Source organism: Pristiophorus japonicus, chromosome 16 (genome assembly GCF_044704955.1).
Source record: "Pristiophorus japonicus isolate sPriJap1 chromosome 16, sPriJap1.hap1, whole genome shotgun sequence".
NCBI classification, from domain to species: Eukaryota; Metazoa; Chordata; class Chondrichthyes; family Pristiophoridae; genus Pristiophorus; species Pristiophorus japonicus.
The window spans coordinates 102,299,860-102,325,968 of NC_091992.1; the positions used below are offsets into that span (position 1 = coordinate 102,299,860).

Sequence of the window (26,109 nt, forward strand, 5' to 3'; positions counted from 1 at the left end):
GGTAAATGTAGTTCAGTAAAATGACCTAGTTTCATCTTCAACACCAAACCTTTTCTAAATAGTTACACCTACTGTTATATTGTCTCTAAGATGTAACTGTAGAAGTTTATTGGAACACGCGAGTTTGTGACAGCAAGATTAACCTCAAAAATAGCAAAGATATACTGAGCTCTGAATCAAGCCTAAAACAACAGAATGGAAACAAAGTTGCCAGAGCATTGAGGGCCGGATAAGCAGTGCTTGTGATATTTTTGTCCCACAAACAATAGTTTTGCAACAACCAATAATTATTTTAAACCTACTTCATCCATTAGAGACTGAATAGATTTCTACTCTAATACTAACGACTGAAAGCCCCTCAAGGTAGAGGTGCTGCAACATAGTGAGATGTGTAGAAAATGTTCAGTCGATCCCTTTCTATTTTAGTTTAGTGAACAGCCATTTTTGTCCATCACAACCCTGTGCTAATCTTCTTGTGGAGGCATTTATGGGAAAAACACATCTTTCCTTGAAAGTACCTGAGCATTAAATACTCAAGTGAATGTTCAAGTTTAATCTAATAGGTTTACCAATCAAGCTTGAACTAAACTGGCCTTTTTTTGCAATAACTGGTACAAAATTTAACTTTTTTGGAGTACAGTGAAATCCAGTTGTCATGTTTTTTACATTTGCATCTGGAAAAGTGATTAAATGTATGAGAATTTCTTCAGGCAACCAATTTACCTCAATTGCTCAATAATGAGTGGTTGGTTATTCAAAGCACCATCCTCACTTTGCTTGTGATGGTAAGAGATTATTAATATCATGTGTGCTGATGTTAATCTTGGGTTCCTGTTTCAAATAAATAAGCACCGTTGTGTGGTAGTTTAATTTGTTTAGACATTTTATACGTATATCTCTTGCATTTCTCCCATTTACTACACTGCACCCATATTACAAATGGGTTGTACAGATAATTTTCATGGGCTAGCAATGCCAAATCAAACCTGGGTTTGGCGTGTAGAGCTGGGGCGGGGGGCGGGGCAGGTGGTTGGGAAATGTAAGTTATTGCACAGTAGACAAGGATAGTTTGTATAATGAATGGGGAAGGAGTATGTGGGTGGCAGCATATTGCTCTTGCTGTGGTAGGTAAGTTTTATGGTTTTGATTAGTATTATGAATACATTTCTTAACCAACATTAAATTGGCTTCAATACTTAAAATAACTTTTCATAACTAGTTGTTGAAATTGGATGTAAGAGAGCTTAAAATGGCAGCTGTGTGTGCAAGATTGGCCTCCAAAGGAAATGCTGGCCTTCCAAGTTAGTTGGATAAAATATCTTGTACTCTCTGACCTCTCCTGGAAGTTTGAAGACACGGGCCAGATTCTGCTGTGTACTCACTCGCTCTCTCTCGCCTCACATATTTACGTTCACACTAATGTTCTGCGTTCCATCTCAGTATATTTGCTCTTTGATTTGTGTATTGCATTATTCTCCCTCGCTGGTAATTCTTATGGTTTTTATTTGTGACTTATTGCAGTCCTATGTTCTCTCGTCCTGTTTCTTAATCTGACTTCCACGGAATTGTAGGACCTAACTTTTCATCCAAGGTACCTCCGTGAGTTTCTGATTTTGGCTGCATGTTGATGCAGACACTGAGTGAATCAGAAGTATTGACCTCGGGAAGAACAATTGGAAATGTTGCATACCTGCTATCGGTTAATTAGAAAGTACTCGGGGAAACTTGAGATCAGGTCATCTGCCTGTTCTGTTAGTTGGGGAATGGTTTGGGGTTTGGTGGGACTTAAAGAATGGTGGGGGAAGGAAATGAATATGTTAATTTTTCCAAGGAACCATGGACTCTGGAGAGAATGTGATTTTAAACATCTCCTTTCATGAACCTGTAACTGCTAAATGACTGTAGAGCCAAGCCAAGCCAGAATGTGGAGAAATGCTGCACAAATTGAGCACATCATTTTCTATTCATTTTAAATTATTCAGAGGATAATTGGAATGCACAGAAATAATTCGGCATTGTAACCCATATTTGTGACATTGTATAACTTTTGACAGATATCTCGTGTTCCCATTGTCTTCTTCCGCATTGGCTTCTCTTTCTGATTCGTGTAGTTATGTTAAAATCTCTGGTCGGATTTTCAACAAGATTGAGGGAAAATAAAGGAAGGAGATGGACTGGGGGAAGTGGAAGCTTTGTAGGGTGGTCTGATGGTATGCAGATAAGCCCTAGGAAAAATATAATTTGTCCTACAGTAGCTGGTTTCGCATGTGAAGCTGACCACCTGGTTTGTTTGCAATGCTATTTCTTTCTTGCTTCATTTGTAGGCAGACATGATCAGACATGAAGAATAAAGCAAATAGTACTAAATGTTTACATTCTTTTAATTACTGCCTTTGCTTTTTCAGCTAGTTCTGATTTAAGGATCACAGTTTCAAATTCTTTCCTGCCAAATATTTGAGACTTCTTGTCTCCTTCCCAGTCATCATCATCATAGGCAATCCCTCGGAATCGAGGAAGACTTGCTTCCACTCCTGAAGTGAGTTCTTTGGTGGCTGAACTTTCCAATACGAGAGCCACAGACTTTGTCACAGGTAGGACAGATAGTCGTTGAGGGAAGGGTGGGTGAGACTGGTTTGCCGCATGCTCTTTCCGCTGCCTGCGCTTGATTTCTGCATGCTCTCGGCGTTGAGACTCTGTGCTCAGCGCCTTCTCCGATGCACTTTCTCCACGTAGGGCAGTCTTTGGCCAGGGACTCCCAGGTGTCAGTGGGGATGTCTCACTTTATCAGGGAGTCTTTGAGGGTGACCTTGTAACGTTTCCACTGCCCACCTTTGGCTCGTTTGCCGTGAAGGAGCCCGATAGAGCACTTGCTTTGGGAGCCTTTTGTCTGGCATGCGAACTATGTGGCCTGCCCAGCGAAGCTGATCAAGTGTGGTCAGTGCTTCGATTCTGGGGATGTTAGCCTGGACGAGGACGCTGATGTTGGTGCGTCTGTCCTCCCAGAGGATTTGTAGGATCTTGTGGAGACATCATTGGTGATATTTTTCCAGCGACTTAGTATTGGCTGTCTAAATGGATACATCTCTAGTTTTAAAAACATACCCTCTCAATGAAATACTGTCTTTATGAAAAAGGTTTGGCAAACCTCTTCATTCATTTTACAAATGCACAATACAATAACATGAGTCACATTGAAATGGATTATTATCTAATTTACTTGTTATCTCAGTATCTTGAAAATAAAGTATCTGTCTGGAAACCAGATTGCAGGTTATAGGTATAGACTGTAATGATTAAATACTTCATGGGACATAATGGTCTGTGCTTGGGGAGGGAGATTACTGCTGATGGAAGGCATTTGGTCAGGATTGAATATTCAAGGTGCTTGGATGGAAAAATCTTCTTGCTTGATTAGCTTTTAAGTTTCCAAGATTATTTTTGCCAAACTATCGCTCAAAGAACTAAATTTCTATTTATTGAGGGTGGGTTTTACGTGATCTGTGGAAATGGCAGACTATTTTGTTTCCTTCTGTGATTTATTCCACAATTAAAATGTGCACAGGGTTTTTCTCCCTCACCAAATTTGGGGAGGGGGAGAAACGTTTGCCAAAAGTCACTGCCCTTTTGATATGGTCACCAATGTTTTAGGGTTGTGAATGATTTTAAACTACAATCATTACAGACCATTGTTTTTTATTTATACATATATAACAGGCAACCCCTTCATCTCCTCCCCCCTCTCCCTGACCACCTCCCCCCCCCCCCCCCCCCCCACCAATCTTTCTGCCCTGCACTGAAACACTGAATACTACAATGAACAAAATCCTTTTCCTAAGGTTGGTTGAACTGTTTATATTTAGTGTCCAGTTGTTTTGGTGTTTGTTCATCTCCAGGTTGTTTTGGATTTTTACTTTCTTTAACTCTGCAAAAACTGTTCAAATCCTGCTGTAGCAATTGTCATCGTAGTGTGTTTTCACATCGAAAAGCAAAACTCAGATCGTTTTAAAGGATCATCACTTAAAGAAATCTGAAATGGGAGTAATATCATTTTTACATTTTTTGTTTTTAAAAGCAAACAAAATAAATCTGCTGTTGCTATCGGCCGTTGTGCTTCCGATTCTCTTTGGTCAAAGCGTTCTCCATTATTACCATCAGTGTAGCTCTCTGACTCGCTTCTTTGATGATTTGTTTATCTTCAGCTTGCTAAGATGGGCAACCTTGCCACAATGCGTCTAGAACAGACATGATAGTATTCCCATTCATACTTATGGTGATTGGAATACTCCCCCAAAACACGCAAGCACTCAAGATAAATTAAAAAAACATCACATTTAAAATGAATCGAAATGGAATTTAATTAATTATATGACACACAAATTTAATTTGAAAATAAATTTACATTTTTAAGGGTCAAAAAATAAATATCTTGCATAAATGTGAAAAACTGGTGCAGACATCAGGTCACGCCCCCATGACGCAAAAAAAACGAACTTAAAAAAAATCATAACTGAGTTACGCTACCGCACAATCTTGAAATTATTGAAAAAAATATATTCAGTGCTTTAAAAGTCGACAGACCACAAGTTCCGGATTTAGGTGCATGCACTTTCCATGTGTACATTGTAGCTCTTAAGAACCTGTCCTTGCATTGTAATGGCACATTTTTGGATCGTGCATTGTGCGATAAGTTTGTGTGTGGATGAGCGCAAATTACTGAACACTCCAAACCCAACATTTGACATAGTTTGCAAAATTGCCCTATCTATGGAGATGGCGTTTAAGAATGCAAGGGAGCTCCGTCCAACTTTAGTGACTAGTGTAGCTGAGGTCTACTGTCACAACGCCACCTCCAAACCTAAAGCTGCGAGACCGAGTCAAAAGCATGTTGGTGAGAGCCGTTCATTGAATTGTTTTCGCGGCAATGGAAATCACTCATCGCAGCCCTGTCAATACAGAAATGCGTAGTGTTTTCACTGCCAGAAGCAAGGCTATATTTCAACAGCTTGCAGGAAATAAGAACCGTTTTAGTGGCAATGCAACCCAGTGACAACAAAAGGGGGGAGTTCACAATATTGAAGTGAGCACACCTGATGTTGAAGAACTAGGCATCTACAGTATCTATGCAGCATGAGAAAGACTTCTGTACAAAACTTTTGATCGATGCGACAGCATGTTGCTAGACTGCTCTATCATGAGTAAAGTTACACTCGTGTCCTTAATCAAGTACCACTTACAAAGAGTACCCTAGAGTTAAAAACCTAGGGTTCAATTTTCCCCAGTTACCTGCACCTTTTTTTTGGTGCATGCTGCTTTTTTTGGCCTAATTTTAAAAATCCAAGTTTCCCCAAAGATTGTGCGCCAGCGTGGGTAGGTACGACATTTTAGGTTTTTTTTTTTGCGTCATAAGGGGTGTAACCTGATGTCTGCGCCAGGTTTTCACACTTATGCAAGTTTGGTCGCCATCTTTCCTAGGACGGCGTATGTGACCACTCACAAAAAACCACCTGGGCACTTGAGAAAAACCAGCGCCCATTAAAAATTAGGTACAGAAAGACGCCATTGTTTTTAGGTGAAGTTTTGGAGGGAGTCAAACACACACATATGCATCATCAAGCTTAATTTTTTCAAACTTGAAATGTAGAAAATGAAAGTCGAATGCAATTCTTTAATTTTGGATGTTTTTCAAAGTGCCATGCCACCACCAAACATCTCCAAACCAGGCTCAAGGTTCGGCGTGTTGGTCAGCAGAATCGGTCCCTCACCTGCCCATGGGCTCGGGGCTCAGCTGCAGGTGGGGGGAGGGAGGGGAGGGAGGCTAGGGGGGTGGGAGGGTGTGTGGAAGCCGAACTGAAGTGATGAGAACCTTTACACTATGAAGCAGCATCGAAAGAAGCCTGGGGGAGGGGGGTGGTGTTTGCTGAGCCCCTGTGTCCGGGCGAGGGAGCGATTCTGCCGGCCGACCCTCGAGCCTGGTGAGGAGACTTTTGGTTGGTGGTGGGGTAGTACTTTGGAAAAAAAAATCTTAAATTTAAAGAATTGCATTAGACTTTGTTGTCCCAAATGTCCTCATTTGAAATGCCCAGCTTCCCGTTCTAAACAAGCCGATTGCGCATGGGTCCATACGAGGGTGTCGACCTTGGGGTAGAGAGAGAACAGAGAAGCTTGTCCTGCTGTTTTGAGCTTCTTGCAAAGGTACAATTTAATCATGGGGGCAATACTGACAACGCCATATCTCATGCAAGCCTTCTGCATGATACTGCTGCGGAGGAGAAGATTGATTTGACGTCATCACATGAGGAACCTCAGAGCACGTAGGATGATGGGCAGGAGGCCTTTCCCACATCGGGTATATCGAGACAGGCATTCATACCTGCACCTGAGTGATGCAGACTGTGTCAGAAGCCTACATTTCTGCAAAGAAGTTGTAACTGAGATCTGTGAGTTAGTAAAAGCAGATCTGCAACCTAGAAGCTTTGTCAGTTGAAGTGAAAGTTACAGCTGCGCTTTCATTCTATGCATCTGGATCACTCCAGGCCACAACTGGGGATGTGTGCACCATTTCTGAACATGCAACACATATCTGCATTTGGCAGGTGACTGCTGCACTATATGCCTGGAGGAATGACTACATAACGTTCCCCATGACCACCCAGGCAATGCGTGAAAGAGCTGTGGGCTTCTCCAGGATTGCTGGCTTCCCAAAGGTACAGGGCTGCATTGATTGTACCCACATCGCCTTGTGAGCACCTTTTTGGAAGATTCTGAGATGTACAGGAATAGAAAAGGCTTCCACTCCGTTAATGTGCAGCTCGTGTGTGACAACATGCATCACATCATGTCAGTTGCTGCGAAATACCCTGGGAGCACCCATGATGCGTTCATCCTACGCGAGAGCGCTATATCTGCCATGTGGGCCGTCCTGACCTGTGTGAGAACACCGCCGCAGGTCGTGGCTATAAATAGTGCTGGAGCACCGGGCCCAGGAATATTGTGGGCGAAGGTGCGGCGAATGAGGGTACGGGGCCCAGAAGAACCGAGGGGCCCAGGGGCAGCATTGGCCTGCCCACACTGTGAAATGTGTGCGCATGAGGTCTGTGCAGCAGAGCAGGTCTCCAGGCATCCTGCTTCAACCCTTGCCACTGGATAAAGGCCTAGCTGTGTCAAGCCCGTGTGGTGGCTGATGTGCAACGGTCACCACATGTTTGGAAAAAAAAATCCATTGCACAGGCATCTTCCACCCCCTGATTTGGAGTTCAGGACTGGAACATCGGGTCCTTCATTGAAACATTTGTGAACTCTTGTGGAAACAAGTCATCCTTGCTCAAGGGACTGCCTATGATGATGATATCTGCCAGAAGGGCAGAGCTGGCTGCTGGGCGACAAAGGGTACAGCTTCGCCACCTGGCTCATGACTCCCCTACGCGTAACCTGGATGAAAGTTGACCATGAATACAACATGTCGCACATTGTGACGCGCAGCATAATAGAGAGGACCATTGGCATCTTGAAACAGCATTTCCGATCCGGACTGATCCGGAGACGACTTGCAATACTCCCCTGAGATTGTCGGTCAGTTCACTGTTGTGTGCTGCATGCTGCATAACTTAACCATCATGAGGCAGCAGCAGCTGGTAGTAGAAGACCCACCTAAGGTGAGAGTGGCTGATGATGAAGATGCAGGTGACTAGGAGCAGGACGAGGAAGCCATGCAACTACCTGAACCCGGAGCACGACGGCGTTTGTTCGAGCCTTGCGCCAAAGCTCATCTGTGAACGCTTTGCTGTCTGAAGGCTCAGCAGCAACTACTCTACATGGACCATGTTTACTGATTGGACCTGTTCCGTAATGTTGTGTTGTGTTAATGGAACAAATAATGGAAATTATTCAGTTATAATTTAAAATATATTATTCAAAAGTTTAACAAATGCTTGTTTGTACTTAAATTTAAAAAAAATATTCTTGCATCAAACTTTAAAATTTTCAGTTAGGATGACTTATAAACTTTGTAAATTTACATAACTTAAAAAAAAAAATTAATTTGAGGAACAGGTACAAAAGTAACAACAATAATAACAGCAAAGAAAGGCTGCACCCATCTCTCTCCCACCTTTGTCTAAGACCGCCCGCTGCACTAGGTCTTGTTAACTCCAAATCTGCCCGCAGGCGGTGGCGCAGTGCTTCTCAATTGAGTACCAAGCTTATTCTTTTGAACATCTCTGGTAATGCGCGCGCACTTGATTGGCGGGGTGTGGGGGGAGCAGGTAGGCGGTAATGTGGAGGGCCCGGCTTGTGCCTCTTCAGAGGTTAGTCTGGGGATTGGAGTGAGAGTGGCAGTTGATTCTGTCAATGGCTGCGGGGTCTGGGCATGTTCCCTTATTGCAGCAGCTAACTCCAACATTCCCTCCCTCATGTGCACTAACATTGTATCCGCTGCCTGAGACATTCCCTCCCTCATGTGCCCGGACAGTGTTCGCATTTCTCGTGAGACCGTTGTTACTTCTCCCGACAGTCCCGATACCTCATCACCCACCCCACTGCTAGTGTCCAGGAGTAATCGTGTAAGGTCAATGCTCTCCGCACTCATTGCCATCATCTGAACCACATCTGTTTATATCCTGCACCTCAGGAGAGCGCTGTCGAGCTCTCCTTCCCCTCCTCACCTTGGGTGTGGCTTGCTGCATCCCACTGGAACCCGCAGCCTCAGACTGAGACACCATGGAATGTCCCAACACTCCTACCACTCAGGAAAGGGCCTGGCACCTCAATGGGCAGCACCTGTACCACCTCCAGAGTGAGTACAACAGTGTGGGCTTCATCCATCACTTCCACCTCCCCCCCCCCCCCCTCCCATGCTCTTGGTCTGGAAGGTGGGATTGGAAGATGTTTTCCTCTTCAGGCTCGTCTGCATCTGAATCTTCTGCATCGGCTTCAGCCTAGTCAGGGTTGGCCTCAAGTTCTGCATAATATAACACAACAGACAAATGGTTAGCAGCAGAGTAGGGGGTAGAGTGGCATGAATAGGCTCATAGTGCAGGCAGCAGGCTCATTTGAAGGACCACGATGAATGATAGCACATTGCATCAACCAAAGCGTAGCTGATGGAGACATCCCCATGAACCGAAGCATGGCTAGCCGCACAGTGCGTGACATTTAGCAAAGCCAGACTGTGGAATTTGCGGGACTTGCCCTCTCCTCCTTGTGTGGGCCCAGCTTGTACAGTTGTTGTTGCTTTTCTCCAGGCAGGACCCATCAAAGCAGCGACCCTCTCATGCAAGGGTGTCAGTGGGTGCAGATTTGCCGGGCCTCCTCCTGTTCGAGTTCTTTCTCGTTTGTTGTGTGCCACCTTCCTCTGCAAAGATGAAATTATAACTTTTTACAGAGGATGTCTTTCTGCTGGGTGGGACATAGACAGATGGCCACATTTACAATTGCAATTTGATTGAAAAATTTAAATATTACTTACACTAACTACTTGACCAAGGTCCTGCCACTTTTTGCACTGGCCTCCAGACCTCAGGGTGGTCACCATTGCACAGTAATCTTCTGTAAGTTGGTTCCAGCGTTTCTTCTCTTCTTTTGGTGAAATTTTTATGTGACCTCCTGCTCGTGGTTCCGTTCATGCCATCTGGCCTCAATTACAGTAACTAATGTCTCCACTCCCTCTTGAGTAATTCTTAGTCCTTGAGCCACGTTGCATCTTGTATTGTAGCTCTGATTTTTCCACTGAGAATTAAAGTTCTCACACATGACTGGCTCTTTAAAAATGGCCCAATGCTGTACTGGGCATGCGCGCCCATAGCAGGCACGGTAAAAACTTCCTTTTTTTTCCGTGCATGTGCAGAAGGGGGGGACATTGTTTTTTCAGTGCAGACATTAGGCTCCACCCCACCGAAGATAAAGGACAGGTTGCACGGCGGCCAGTTTCAACGGGGAAACTTGCGAGTTGTTTTTTTTTGGAGTAGTCGGGGCCAAAAAAAACGGGCGTAACTCTTGGTGTACGCCAAAAAATGGCATTGGGGAAAATTGAGCCCAAACTCTGGAGAAATCCTAGAGACATGTGGACAAATGGAATGTATAGTGCAACACAATGGCCAGTCAGTAAAGCTCTCTATTATTGTAGCGAGCTAAAACAGGCCAACTCTCATGGGCAAAGACTGGTTGAGAAAGTTAAAACTAGACTGGAAAAATATCTTCAGTTTAGATGCTTCAAAGAGGTGACTCGACACAATGATGAGCAAGTACGAAAGCATGTTCACAGACAGTTATGAGGTCATCACTGGGTATGATGCATCAAGTCCAATGTGAATCCTGTCTATTGTAAGGTAAGCCAGGTCCCCCATGCATTGAAAAGTCAGGTGGAGGAAATGCTAGTGAAGCTCAGAGAATGAAGTGCTAGTAAAAATTGACCAGTGAATGGGCTGCCCCGATTGTGGTAATGCCCAAAGCCGACAAAACTGTACACTTCGCGGTGACTACAAAGTTACTATCAACCAAGGAGTTGACGATGAGCAGTACACAGTACCTACATTGCAAGATTTGTGTGCAGTACTCTGGGTCAAAGGTTTTCTCCAAGCTTGACCTGTCGCATGCATATGCTCAGCTGAATGTTGACAACAGTATCTTACAGTATCAACAGTATCTTACCAGCAACACACACAAGGGACTGCACTCATACACCAAGTTGCTGTAGAGTGTAAAGTCCTCTCCCAAAATCCTCCAGGCTGCGATGGATAAGATTTTGCAAGGAGTTCATCTTGATTGCATAAGCAATTTAGATGTGCTGATTGCAGCAAGGAAGAACACCTAGAAGTTCAAAGGTTGAATGCCGACAATGTCAAATGGAAAAGGAGCAAATATGCCTTTGTGCAGCCTGAGGTTGTGTACCTTGGTCTGAAAGTTGAGGCAAATGGCTTGCAACCAGTGAAGGAAAAGGTTGATGTTGTCATCAATGCTCTAAAACCACAGAACATGTCTGAATTAAGATCTTTCCTTGGAATGGTCCAGTACTGCACCTCTTATTGCAGTTGTACAGGGCCTTGGTGAGGCCTCACCTGGAATATTGTGTTCAGTTTTGGTCATCTAATCTGAGGAAGGATGTTCTTGCTACTGAGGGAGTGCAGTGAAGGTTCACCAGACTGATTCCTGAGATGGCAGGACTGATGTGTGAGGAGAGACTGGATCAACTGGGTCTGTATTCACTGGAATTTAGAAGGATGAGAGGGTATCTCATAGAAACATAAAATTCTGATGGGACTGGACAGGTTAGATGCAGGAAGAATGTTCCCGATGTTGGGGAAGTCCAGAACCAGGGGTCACAGTCTAAGGATAAGGGGTAAGCTATTTAGGACTGAGATGAGGAGAAACTTCTTCACTCAGGGTATTGTGAACCTGTGCAATTCTCTACCACAGAGTTGTTGATGCCAGTTCGTTAGAGATATTCAAGAGGGAGTTGGATGTGGCACTTACGGCTAAAGGGATCAAGGGGTATGGAGAGAAAGCAGGAAAGGGGTACTGAGATGAATGATCAGCCATGATCTTATTGAATGGTGGTGCAGGCTCGAAAGGCTGAATGGCCTACTCCTGCACCTATTTTCTATGTTTCTATGTTTCTTTCCTGAGTTAGTGAACATGTTAGCTCCATTGCATGAGCTCCTCAAGAAGGATGTCGAGTGGAAGTGGATGAAAGTTCAACAGGAAGCTACAATATTTGTAAGAGAAGTCTCCAGCGATGCTCTACTTGTGCATTAAGACACAAGAGTGCGAGCTTAAGATAGCATCTGATGCTTCCAGCTGCCGGGGGGGAGTTGTCATAAGCCACGCAATGGATGACGGCCAAAAGAAACCAATCACGTTCGCATCGCAAACGCTCACAAAAGGGCGAAAGAAACTATACGCAAATTGAAAAGGAAGCACTCACCATAGTGTTTGGAATCAAATTCCAACAGTTCCTGATCAGCAGAAAGTTTACCCTGATATCTTTAAGCTCACATGCAGGTACAGCAAGTGATCAGGAAGGCCAATGGAATCTTGGCCTTTATTGCAAAGGGGATGGAGTATAAAAGCAGGGGAAGTCTTGCTACAGTTATACAGGGTATTGGTGAGGCCACACCTAGAATACTGCGTGCAGTTATGGTTCCCATATTTACGAAAGGATAAACTTGCTTTGGAGGCAGTTCAGAGAAGGTTCACCAGGATGATTCTGGAGATGAGGGGGTTGACTTATGAGGAAAGGTTGAGTAGGTTGGGCCTCTACTCATTGGAATTCAGACAAATGATGGGTGATCTTATCGAAACGTATGAGATTATGAGGGGGCTTGACAAGGTGGATGCAGAGAGGATGTTTCCACTGATGGGGGAGACTAGAACTAGAGGGCATGATCTTAGAATAAGGGGCTACCCTTTTAAAACGGAGATGAGGAGAAATTTCTTCCGAGGGTTGTGGATCTGTGGAATTCACTGCCTCAGGGAGCTGTGGAAGCTGGGACATTGAATACATTTAAGACAGAAATAGACAGTTTCTTAAACGATAAGGGATTATGGAGAGCGGGCAGGGAAGTGGACCTGAGTCCATGATTGGATCAGCCATGATCGTATTAAATGGTGGCGCAGGCTTGAGGGGTCGTATCGCTTTCTGCTCCTATTTCTTGTCACAACCGCTCCTAGCAATATTGGGGCCCAAATCTGCCATCCCTGTAATGGATGCAACGTTGGGCAGTGTTGTTGTCACATTATGACTATATGATTGAATATTGCACTTCAAAGCAAAACACAATCGCAGATGCCTTATCCAGGTTGCCACATGAGGACACGTGTGTTGAGAGTGAAGATGTGATTTTCATGCTCGGTGCAGTTGACAAAGACTTTCCCATAAACGCAACTGAGATTGCCGATGGCAAAAGGACTCTGTACTGAAGAGTGTATGAAAATACCTTGATCAGTGTATGGACACAATTGAAACTATTCACAACTGTCGTATTGACTTGTCCTATGAGCAAGGTTGTATCAATTGGGGAAACAGAGTGGTGGTACCTACTTCTTTGAGAGAGAGAGAGAAAGAGAGAGAATTCTGGCAGAATCTCATACTGAACAACCAGGGATTGTCGGTATGAAATCAATTGCAAGAAGCTTTGTTTACTGGTCTGAATTTGACTGATCATGAATCACTTGTCAGCAAATGCAAGGTTTGCCAAAATTGCTGAAACAATCCACCCAAAACTCCACTACAACCCTGGTCATGGCCAAGTAGACATTTGCAGAGCATACATATAGACTTCTGTGAGAAAGCAAATGATTACTTCCTGGTACTTGTAGATAAGTCACTCCATGTGGATTGAAGTGCAACATATAGGTTCAAGCAAGTCTGGGATAGAAACACGATCATCTTGAGTTCAGAACCAAAACAAAACAGCCTGAAAATTGTTCAACACCAAAACCTTCAATAAGGTGATCAAGAAGGCTCTGCAAACTGGATTTGTAGTTCATTTAAAAGAAAAAAAGCCAAGCATTTTTGTTATGTGGTACATGCAATGCTGGAAAAGCTGGGACCATGGATAGTTTTGTTATATTTGAGGGGAATACATACATTTTTGATAAGGGGAAAGCTGTGTAATGTATTATCACATGGTTTGGTATGAGCATGTTCAGTTCACTCTGGCCTAATAAAGCAAGCACATGGACGAGTAACTCATCGTGGCTCTGTCCTTCATTTGTTCGACCCAATTATATGACACAGGCTGACTGAATTTTCAAAGTTTTTAAAAATGTAAATAAAAGATGGGCTTTATAAGTATACTGTGGGGAGAGTGAAGTTAAACGAATGCTCTGCCTGATGTAGTTGAAATCTTGGTGAGGCATTGCACTAAAACTGCAATTTAAGAACGGCGTAGGACCCACTAAAGTGCAGCCATTGAGGTCTAATGATGCTCACGACTAGTTTATTTGAACTCTTGTTCTCTAGGTGCGAATTCCTAGCAGAATAATTTTTTTAAACTTTGAAACTCTAGTTAATACATACTAATTTGACTCAATGCATGATGAAGATTGTTCAGTTTGCTATGTAAAACTGACCTTGTGTGAAAACATCGGCACCGATACCCTGGAACTGTTGATACATATCAGCACCTGGAAGTTCAGATATAGTTTCTGAGACCACTAGAATTGTAATGGACGTGTAATGAAAAATCAGGTCCCTTTTCCGAATCTTTAGGACCTTGCTGCAAAATTTCTCGGGTGGTTTGGCTGAGAATGCACCCACCAGGGCCCTTCAGGGTTTACAGGGTCAGTGGAAAGGCACCTTATTTACACAGGACAGGCTGGGAAAGTGTCACTTTGGGTGTGTCTCCAGTGCCTGTCTGCTCATGATTGTCGGAAACTCTGACATCTGTCTGCCCTTATGGGAAAAGTGGTGGAATGGCCAATTCCAGACTCCCCTGACTCCAGTCATGTCTCTTTCCCCCCCCCCCCCCCCCCCCCAACAACCCCTGTTCAAAATTCTTCTATTTTAAAAAGAAACCTACTTTCCCAGGGTCCTGTTTGCTGGGCCTGGAGAGCACTGGTGGGGCCCACATCCACCCTAGTGAGGTTATGCCTTGCCTCTCTGGGTTTCTCATGCTCCAGAAAGACAACAGGTCCCAAATGAGCCTGAGGAGTCTCGACTATCAGTGTAGGGAGTACTTGTCTTCTGCTGTCATTTGCTTTGAAAGGAGTGAACTGCGGTTCCACCCGTTAACAAGTTAACCAGGAAACACCTGATAGGGAAGAGACCTGGTGAAACTGGGGGTCCCACTGAAGTCACGGGACACCGGTGAAAGCTCCCAAAGAATTTCAGAGCCTGTAATCATGGGGACAAATGGAACAGAAATGAAGGGATTTTGCATTGTTGGTTTCCTATATACATATATACATTTTATATTGTCTGTTACTATGTAATGTATGGAATATACAATAACTGTTCTTGTATTGCTTTCTTTCCTAAACTGTCAGTCTGCTGGAGGCTATGGAGCTGACTGAGTAAAATATTCTCGGGTGGGTGTGAGAAACCCGAACATTGGGAAACGTAAGGGGGGTAAATACATTTATGCCAAACTTAGTTGCCCACACCTTCTCCTTTCAACCAGAAACATAATGAAGAATACATATTGATGTATCAACATTGATTCTTAGTGATAGTAATTCATGACCTTCAGCAGCTCCTAAATGTGGTGAAAATAAGCAATTGTGTGTGTGTGTGTGTATATATATATATATATGATTACTTGGAAATGAATAACAAATCTGTAACCCAATTGAGTAACGCAAAAGGGATCATAAACTTTGCCAGATTAATGTTTGCTTCTGGTAGAAGTCTTTTGCTACATGATATTTTCACGAAAACAGCAATTTCGAGTTCATTTACTGTTGAAGGATCATAGTTTAAGAATGCTGTCACTTTCAGGAATGGATATTATGAAATGGACTATCATGTTTGCTAGCATAAGACTCCTTTATTCATTTAGCTGAATTTGAATGATCAGTTTTAAAAAGACTCCAAGTCATTGTGTGTTGTGGGTGGAGCAATGGGTTGGTATATTGTCCCTTCACCTCAAATTTGGGGGTTGAATCCAATCCAGACTGGTGTGATGACAGTCTCCTCTCTGCAGGCCAAAAGAAGCCTGTATATGAGAGGTTTGGTATGTCAACCCAATTCCTTGTGGGTATGAATCCTCAGCATAAAACTCTTTCAAATTCAGCATTAATTGCCACCAATTTGGCAACGTTTTGTCTGAGCAATGATCAACAATTCTGCTCATCCCCTATTGTCCAGGAATCTGATGGAACTATGAATTTGAGCTTGTAAGATAGGCAGAGGATGCCATCAAATCACGGAATAATGTTTGTGCCATCTGATTACTTTGCATGCCGGAAAATTGCGATTTAATATTAGAAAAATTATTTTGGTTCAATTAATGTGCTTTTTTTTTCTCTCTCTCAGCTTTGAAGAGATCATTTGAGGTCGAGGAGGTAGATCAGTCGTCCAATCCCTCCATTCCAACGAGACGAATTCCAACTCCTCTGAGACCAACTCCATCATCTGGACACAAATATCAAGAATTGGGGGCAAAGTTTACAGATCCAACCTTAAAACAAGCAGAAGCACCTAATGCTAAATCACCAAAGCCATCTGTCAAGAGAATTGAAGTTACAGGACCAAAGCACACCGAACCAGTCTCGCGAAGAGCAGAAATTTCTATCGACCTTTCTTCGAAGCAAGTAGAAACCGCGAGCCATGGCGCACCAAAGATTGGCCTTAAAAGAGCAGAATTGCTAGGCCACAAGCCTCCTGAAACAGTTCCCAGGAGAACAGAAATTTCTGGAACCAAATTGCAGGAAATCTCCTCCCGAAGATTGGAAACTGCAGGATCCAAGCTCACTGAATCCATTCCAAGAAGAACAGAAAGCTTTGGACCTTCCCTGGCAGAGGTATCTCCAAAAAGGGTGGAGATTCAAACACCAAAGCATCAAGAAACCCCAGCTAAACAGGTGGAAAATTCAGTCTCTCCCCACATTAATTACCATCAGCAACAGGAAGTGCAGCCAGAGAGAGCAGTTACTGAAACCAAAGTGAAGAGTCCGAACAGTGAGTAAAAGTTTAACGTGTTTTACTGCTTGTGAACGTCCAATCTTTCCTATAAATATATGCTTTTATTTCAAGGGAACAATTTGCCACTAATAGTTAACATTTATATCATTTGCGTAGGTCTGAATAGATTAGATTTTGACGAGCCTTGCTTAAGATGTCAGATGTATGATCAAATAAGCAGTGAAGGTTTAACTGAGGTGGTAAACAGTATCTGATGCAGTTGATGATTGAATTTTTTTGTTTAACTGCAGCAGCAATGTTTGCCCAAAATTATCTTTATTGCTTAAAACTAAAAAAAAGATTGTTACCTTTTTAAAAAGATTATAAACTTATTTTGAAAGACATTTATGATTTGTGATTAATAATTTGCGCACAGTTACAACAATAGTTTGGAGCGTTTTAGTGCCATTGTAGCAGTGGGTGGAGTGCCAGCTCTCATTCTTTAAGGTGTCCGTTTCTATAACTTAATTTGAACAAGGGAGATTCGTGTGAAGCAAATTAGACTGATTTCATTGATACCCTTCCTGAGGCATTGCTCTTGGAGAATTTGAGTATCCTTGAACAACCTTAGATGAGGTTTATGTTTTTCAAAGTTTGTGTCGATCCTGCTTTTGAAGGAGTTGATTTAAGTGTTGCAAGTGACATTTCAGAAACTATTTATTCAGCTCGACTAAGAAACGTAGGCAACTGGACAAAATGGCACATACCTTATATTATTCAGGTCTTTATAAAAGGCTATGGTTTTCTTTGTTCCACTGCTAAATCCACGTGTGCTGTATGCATTATGTTACAATGTGCTGTGGTGGTTGTAATGAGAGTAGTTACATCAAATTTATTAACCTTTATCGAACCTTCCTTTCGAGTATACATTTATAATATGAAACATTTCACATTGTACCTGAATGAGCAAATTATTCCTCCTTAATGTTCTATTTGTACAAGGGCCGTTAGAATACTGTGACACAGTTGATGAATGCCAATTTAAGGCAAAGGAAGTAGAGTCACAAGCACTCTGCTGAATGCCTCACTTTGCAAAACCACAAAACCCACAATATTAACTGATAGGAAAGTCTCTTCCTGTGAAACAGTCAAATGAACTACACCTCTTCTTCAGCCTTCATTTTGTCAGATCAGATTAATTCAGCATAAGCAAAATTAAAGAAGGAATTATATCATAAATTGACTGACTTATAGGGCCCAAGTTTCCACATGATTTGCGCCTGATTTTTTGGAGCAACTGGTGGAGAACGGACTATCTTAGAAATCGCAATGCTCCACATTTTTTTTTCTGCAGTTCTAGTCAGGTAGAACAGTTCTACTTTGGAATAGAATTTTTTCTTCAAAAGGGGGCATGTCCGGCCACTGATGCCTGATTTGAAAGTTTCCACAGTGAAAACGTACTCCAAACTAAAGTAGAATGGAGCCAGTGAAGATTTTTGTAGAACTGAAAAAACCTGTTCTACACATTAAAAAATCAGGCGCAGGTTACAAATTAGGCGTCCAGAACGAGGTGGGGGGGGGAGAAGGGAACTCATTAAATTCTACAATAAATCCTTATTTATACTTCTACAAATATTATACAAATAAATCCAACCTGAATAAACATTTATAAGCCAAGAAAAGATTAAATAAACCATCTTCCTACCTGTGTGAAAGTGCTTCAGGCACGGGGGAGGGAGGGAGAGACGGACGGACGTGGGTCCGGTCCGGGGGCAGCGGGCGTCGGGACGGGGCTGAGGGGAGCAGGAGCTGGCCGTGGGAGGAGCCTTATTCACGCAGCCCCAGTGCAGTGAGGCCATTCAGCCAGGGCTAGGGGCTGCGTGCTTCGGGCCCCTCCCACACAGTTCGGTGCCTGGAGCTACTGCACTTGCGTGCCCACTGTAGCGCGCATGTGCAGAGGTCCTGGCACTGTTTTCAGCGCAGGGACCTGGCTCCGCCCCCTACAGCTCGTGCTGGCTGCGCCGAGGGCCAGAGGACCTGCAAGTCGGTGGAGAATACCGAGGATGTTTTTAGGCGCGAAAAACGGGCGTCCAGCTTGGAGGGGCGCCCGTTTTTTTTCTTGTGGAAACTTGGGCCCATAAATTCTAACTAACTACTGTTCCGTAATCTGTATATGGCGTTGAGAGGGGGCATTATTAGGGGAAAAACGTATAATGTGTGCCCGTGTCCTAACTCGCACCAAGTCTCACTCACCCATCACCCCTGTGCTCGCACCAAGTCTCACTCACCCATCACCCCTATATTGGCTTTCAGTTAAGCAATGCCTCAATTTCAAAATTTTCATACTTATTTTGAAACCCCTCCATGGCCTTGCCCCTTCCTATCTCTGTAATCTCCTCCAGCCCCACAACCCCCCCCCCCCACCCCCCCCCGAGATGTCTGCACTCCTCTAATTCTGCCCTCCTGAGCATCTCTGATTATAATCGCTCAACCATTGGTGGCCGTGCCTTTTGTTGCCTGGGCCCTAAACTCTGGAACTCCCTCCCTAAATCTCTCCGCCTCTCTACACCCCTCTCCTCCTTTAACATGCTCCTTAAAACCTACCTCTTTGACCAAGCTTTTGGTCACCTGCACTAACTTCTACTTATGTGATGCGCATAATAATCCTGTGAAGCGCCTTGAGACGTTTCACTACGTTAAAGGCGCTATATAAAGTTGTTCGAAATAAAAAATCTTCTAAATGTGCACGTGGAGTATTCTATCCTGATCACCTTCAAAATGCTAATTAGCAGTTGCTCGGTTTTTGGTCTACGGTGGTTAATGCATATAATTCTTCACATGGTGAGTTTGTGATCTTGGCTCATTTGTCTGCAAGAGATGCCAGGGCAAGGACAAATGCTTCCCTCAAAGATTGAGTAAAGATGTTCCTGTCTTTCACGCTGGGCTCTTCTATCACACTGGTGAGCATCCAAGGTGGGAGTGATGGTCATTCACAAGATTGCCTGCCTGCACACTCTTAGCCAGCTAGTGATGCATCATGCTATGGGAACTACAAAATAAAGGGAGAAAAATAAATTTGTATGTGAAATTTAAGCTCTGATATTAGTGCTTGTAAACTGAATATGTTCCCATTTTATACAGTATTGGAATCAAATGGGCCCTGGTCACATGGGGTAAATCATCTTCTGTACTTCTCCCAGTGTGTCTTAAACCCAGCCTCTGATGAGCGCTGGACCATTGCAGCATTTTGATCTTGATATGTCTTGGTCAGTCTGCAAGGTGGTGAAATTCCTCCTCTTAATTTTAACAGAAAGGTTAGCACGGGTATACAAGGGATTCTCCCACTTTGCACTCATGGGGCTCAAGTTTCGGAACCCCGCGAGAACGGCGCACATCAGAGAGGCCCGCCTAATTTGTGGAACCGAAATTGTGCCGAATACTTACCTCGCGATTCTCCGATATCTGTAGGCCCGTTTCCAGCTCAGCGCGGCACAGCAGGAGCTGCTGGGGGCGGAGCTACAGCCCTGCACCAAAAACAGTGCCGGCAGCTGCGCGCATGCGCAGTAGCTCCTGGCCCTCCCCAATGTGTCCTGTCTCCAGGCGACGACCGAATCCCTGGCCGAAGGGACCTCGCCCCTATCCCTTACCTCTTCCGCGAGGCCCCGCCCGAACTCCTCGGCAGCCCGGCATCTCCTGGGGGCGAGTCCTGCCCACTGTCCTTGGCGGCAGTGGGGCCCGCCCGACCGACATCTTGCTTGGGGTGGGCCCCGCCCGAAGTCCTCGGCTGCGGGGCCCGTCCGACCAGCATCTCCTGGGGGGGACCCCGTCCCAGCAGGCTGTTGGAGGGATGCTGGTGCTGCAGTCGGTGAGTCAAAACTTTTTATTTTTTAATTTTTTTAAATTTCTTTTTTATTTTTATTGGTTGATCATTTATTATTGATGGCTCTTTATTTGTAAAAGTGAAGTGTTTAATGCTTGTAAAATCCTTTAACTTCCCTCCAATTTCCCTTCCTCCCCCCCCCATCTCTTGCTCCCTGCGCCTAATTTATAAAGTGTAGGCAAGGTTTTTCTGAGCGTACAAAAATCTACACTTACTTCATCCTAAATTAGTTTGGAGTAAGTTTTCACTGCCTAAACTTGCAAAACAGACATAAAAATGACTGGACACGCCCTCTTTTGGGGGAAGAAAACTGTTCAAAAACAAAACTTCTAACTCACTAGAATTGGAGCAAACTAAATGCCGAGAATTGCAATTTCTAAGATACTCCACTCTAAACTAGTTGCTCCAAAAAAATAGGAGCAACTCAGGCCAAAACTTGAGCCCATGCTGTTTTTCCTCAGTAAAGTTATGTTGCCCCTTTATTATTGCTCACTGCTGGAATCTGGGTTTAAATCTATGGGATGAACGCATCTTTTATTTTCCAACTTGCTTTGTGCAATGCAAAATTCTGTGTTAATTGGTACTAACTTTCCCCAGGAAATAAAATCGGCTGTTGTAGGAAAATAGAAAAATGTACACTGGTGCATTGAGGAGCACTCTTCTGAGGCTGAGATAAGGCATGTTGAGCTGAAGAAAGAAAGCATTGCACTACTTCAGCGCAAGTTGTACACGGGTACTTCATGCTGAGGCTGGGTGGCAAAGGTGCAGAAGTGTTCCATTTCCAATACTGGCTTCCTTCTGAGCACAACCTCCCCCCCCCCGCCCAAAGCCCACAGAAAATCAATTTAGAGCGGGAGAAAGTAATAAGTTGCCTGTGTAGAGGAGAGCATTTTTTTTTAAAGGTACCATAGCCTTGTGGTTATAGCATTAGGTTGTAAATTCAAATCTCATCATTGCAAGTTGTTAAATTGAATTCAATAAATTCAAGCAGGAATGGGGTACTGAGGTTGCATGTTCTGCCATGAACTCATTGAATGGCGGTGCAGGCTTAAAGGGCCGAATGGCCTACTCCTGCACCTATTTTCTATGTTTCTAAATGGGGTCATTTGTGGACTGGAACCAGAAAATATTGAGCATGAAAGCTTGAAGATTGTTGTCAATCCAACTGGTACACAATCATCCTTCGGGGAAAGAAACCGGCCGCCCCCTCCTGCCCAGTCTGGCCTCCGTGTGGCTCCAATCCCACATTATGTGATTGACATTAATGCCTTCAGGGCAACCAAGTCTGAGTAATACATATTGGCTTGCCAGTGCCACCTACATCCCAGGAACAAATAAATAAAATACAAAACATTTAGCCCTATTGATGAATCGGCCAAGCGGAGGCATGGCATAGTGCCACTGAGTGTAAAACGCTAATGTTTAGAGCATAGAATAAGGGATGAATGTCGTTTGCCACCCCCCCCCCCTTCCTACTTTTGCGCTACACTGGAGAAGTGAGGCATCAAGCAGAAGCTGTAACATTTCTCTCTGAGGGAGGTAAACTAGAGAGGGCAGTTGGTCGAGACTAGATGTTTAGGATCACTTCAGCAGAAGTGCGGCAAAAACCAGGCAGATCAAAAATGCCAGATGTCATTTTAAAAGAAGAAATTAGCTAAGAAAGGGGAAACGAGTACACTCGAGTACACTTGAAAACACTGACCTGTACACTCTGGCAACAGTTCTATGGAATTTGTCCCATTGAAGTCAACTCCGATCTTTTCGCTTACTATTTAAATATGGTCTGTGGTGGCCATTCGCATAGCAAAGAAGTGCCTTGATCAACTCTAGTGCATCAAAGGTTAAAGATTCAAATGATTGAAAACTTGTTGCATGCAGGAAACATTGTTTACAGATAACAGATCAGACTGACTAAGAAATTCAAGTGAGGCTCAGCCAAGATCAGATGTATCAATTGTGTGTGTTGGGGCGGGGGGGAGCTGTTTTCCATACAAATTCTTCAAAAAATATTTATGTTGAAAGCTTCCTTTCAGTTTTTGTTTTAAACACATACTTAGATTAATAATTAGGTATTGTCTCTCTAAATTTCATTGCAGTTCCTTTTTGTTTATAATTCTTTATTTGTATTCTAAGGCTGTCTAGCAGCACAGCAGAAGGGTGGAGTGATCTGGTTCACACACCTTTTAAACTACATGATCAAACAAACAGCACTGTCCTGACACTGGAAGACTATCCTCCTGATCTTTCCTCCCTTTGAGAAAGTGAACACAATTTTAAAGCGCTCCTTTTCGCAGCCAAGATCACAATAGCTAAAACATCAGAGGGTAGTTAAATTTGAGTGTAAGTTAGGCCAAGGATTTGGTTGTGGAGCTTCTGAAAGATGATTTTCATAATCAGCTGGTACATCAGCTTGTGCATCTCCATACTACTAAAAGTTGAGGAATCCTGCTGTAGTTTAATTTAAGTCGATAAATGGACAACATCTTGGGGGAAAAAAGTACTTTGAGTGTATTTTCTCTTTGTATTTCCCTGAGGGATACATCCTGGATTGCAAATGAAATAGTCCGCAAGAGATCATGTTCTACGGCCAGTTGGTAAAGGGTGCTGAGAGTTGATCAAAATTCACTTTCTTAACATAAAATGTCACTCAATTTATGTAAGATCAGCATCAGAGGCACAGCTCATCAATATTTAAAGTGGGCATGATTCCCTTGTATAAGACCCTGTCCTTAAAGTTTATTAGATGATGCAGGATTGTTTTTCCTTGCGTGGTCTGATTTACTTAGCTTCCTTCATTTGCAACACAATTATTTTAATTTGTGAAACAGTTCCTCTTGATGCTGTTAGAATTGAGTCTTTACAGGTTTTTGCCAGCCTACTTCAGTATAAAATCTTCAAATTAGATGGAGTGCCATTCTTGGATTCCACTAGGTGAAATGTCTCCAGAGTCATTAACTGCTTTGTATACAGAAACATGTGTTTATAATGTCTTTGGTATTGCAAAAGTTACTTTACAATAGATAACTACAAAAGATAACTGCATCTGCTACGGCCTAAATCTGCCCTCAAGTCAACATGGCAAATTTTTAATTTGGCCTTTGGCTTTTCCAGGACCTGAGGCATTCTGAGTTCTGCCCAGTACCACAGCATAAACTATCCTGAAAATAGGAACTTTTATGTAAATTTAAATGTGCCTGAAAACCATACTGTAAATCACCCGATTTATAGTCGCAATGAGTGCAATTTCTCTTCAAATTAAGCCTGGTTTTGTAGAAAAGCAGCCAAACTATCTTTTGTTAGACCACAGAAGCTCAAAATCTACTGACATTTCCTCCTTTTGAATTTACTGCACTTGATTATAATTTAAACCTTCAGTCACTTTGTTTTGATATGTTGCGCGTTTTCAATTAAGTAATTTCTTCAAAGATTTACAAATTGCTGATTTCTTGTTCCATAAAGACGTAAAAAGATTTAATATCCTTGTGCTTTACATTTTATGAACCCACATAGCATGTACCTTGAGCTTTGGCTGCCGTAGGTAAAATATCATCCAAATCTCTGCCCAACAAATGTAAAAATAACTAACATCATCTTTTCCTTGGCTGCTAAACGCCATTCTTCTACTCTCTGTAGATTTAAAACTGTTTAAATACTGGCTGCAATCAAATTTTAATAAACATTTTCTTTTGCTCAAATATATTTAATGCTGACTGAGGTGATAATGGATAGTATTGAAAGCTAAAGCATTTCTTTTAGTTGACTTATTTGATGGGTATTTTTAAAATTAATATTGAATTTATTGAATACAGAAAAGAGTTTGGGAAGAAGAAAGAACTATGAGTAATGGGTTGACCATCTTGGGGTTCACCAACCTCTAAGCAGGTTCATAAAAGGGCCTCTTTAGAGGCAACTAAGATACTTAAGTGGATAGCAAAGGTAGACCCAAAATGATCCATTCAGATACACTGGGCATCAGGAAGGAAAGGCACAAGTTGGGAGTTCTGAGCGCAAATTTAGGACAGATGCCAGGAACAATCTCTTTTTTTACAAAGAAACAGTTTGCCAAGAGGAGGATGCCAGAACACTGGATTCATTTAAGAAATGATTAACTGCTATAATAGGACGATGGTAGAGTTCATACGATGGAAGGATGAGAATGAGGGGCCTGATAGATGTTCTTCACCTTGTAATGGATGATCTTGTGATGTCTTATTTGTTTTGTAAATATCGGTAGGGTGTACTTATGACTTAAACAGAGATTGTCGATAAAATATGGATTATATCTGTAATTATTAGGAGTTGGAGTGAAATCACTCTTTCTATTGTTGTGAAGTTCAATAAATGGACAGACTTCCTTCTGTCAGTGGGAGTGGGCTTTCTACTGGTTGCTGCATTTTTTCCTGAAGCCTGCAAGCAGCAATATTAATCTAGAGTGTTGAAACAGCTTCCTTTTTGTACTAAAGTCTTTATATTTGGTGGCTGCCATCAGTGTTCTATGACCAAGGTGTAAGAGATGTTATAAAATCATTAGACATTTACGGTACAGAAGGAGGCCATTCAGCACATCCTGTTCGCGCCAGATGAAAAAAGCTAACCAGCCTAATCCCACTTCTCAGCTCTTGGTCCGTAGCCTTGTAGGTTACAAAAGTATATATCCAAATATTTTTTAAATGTGATGAGGATTTCTGTCTCTACCACCATTTCAGGCAGCGAGTTCCAGACCCTCACCACTCTCTGGGTAAAAACTCCCTTCTAATCCTTCGACCAATTACTTTAAATCTATGCCCCCTTGTTATTGACCTCTCCTAAGTGAAATAAGTCCTTCCTATCCACTCTATCAAGGCCCACCCCCCCCTCATCATTTCATACATCTCAATTAAGTCTACCCTCCACCTCCTCTTCCAAAAAAAACACCCCAGCCTAAGCAATCTTTCCTCATGGCTAAAATTCTCAAGTCCTGTAACATCCTTGTATATATCTCCTCTGTACCCTCTCTAGTACAATCATATCTTTCCTGTAATGTGGTGACCACATACCATATGCAGCACTCGAGCTGGGGTTTTGTACAGTTCAAGCGTAACCTTCCTGCTCTTGTATTCTGTGCCTCAGCTATTAAAGGAAAGTATTGAGTATGCCATCTTAACCACCTTATCTATTGGTCCTGCTACCTTCAAAGATCTGTGGACTTGCAAAATTAAGAAAAATGATTCCTTGTACTCTTAGATTTAGCTTATGAACAGTGGAATGTTGTTCTGGACTACCATCTGATAGGTTGCCATGCACCATTTGTAAGCAGAAATGATATAATTAGCTGATAAGGCAACATTCAACTGGACAAGCTCCTTCCTTCAGTGATTTAGTCAAAAGAAGCAGAAAATCAGGAGATGGTTTTCCAGAAAACCCAAGCGGTTCCCTTAAGCATTCACATCGCTCCTGAACCAGAGTTACAATTTCGTGCCACTGGAACTTGGAAGCCTAGTGGCCATAGCCAGATGGAAAACCACTGATGGTCAAACCACACTCTCCAGCAGAATGGTACAACCATGTCATCAGAGAAAGCAATGACATTTGTCAAAGTAGGTTTTTAAAGAAAGGGTTTGCATGTCCAATTTGAATGCACTAACTGCTGAATACCATAAAGGGAGAGGAATGAGAAGCCAAAAAAGAAGAT

The 26,109-nt window shown here is 43.0% G+C and overlaps 1 protein-coding gene across 3 annotated transcripts in view; it reads left to right on the top strand.

The window, feature by feature from the left end:
• The window catches only part of LOC139226687 (septin-9-like), a 291,693-nt gene that overhangs the window by 128,501 nt on the left and 137,083 nt on the right, over positions 1-26,109 (top strand). For all 3 annotated transcript variants that reach the window (XM_070857620.1, XM_070857622.1, XM_070857621.1), the window contains one exon: positions 15,971-16,615. In XM_070857620.1, coding sequence (XP_070713721.1) covers positions 15,971-16,615 — 645 coding nt within the window. The remainder of the gene's footprint in view (positions 1-15,970; positions 16,616-26,109) is intronic.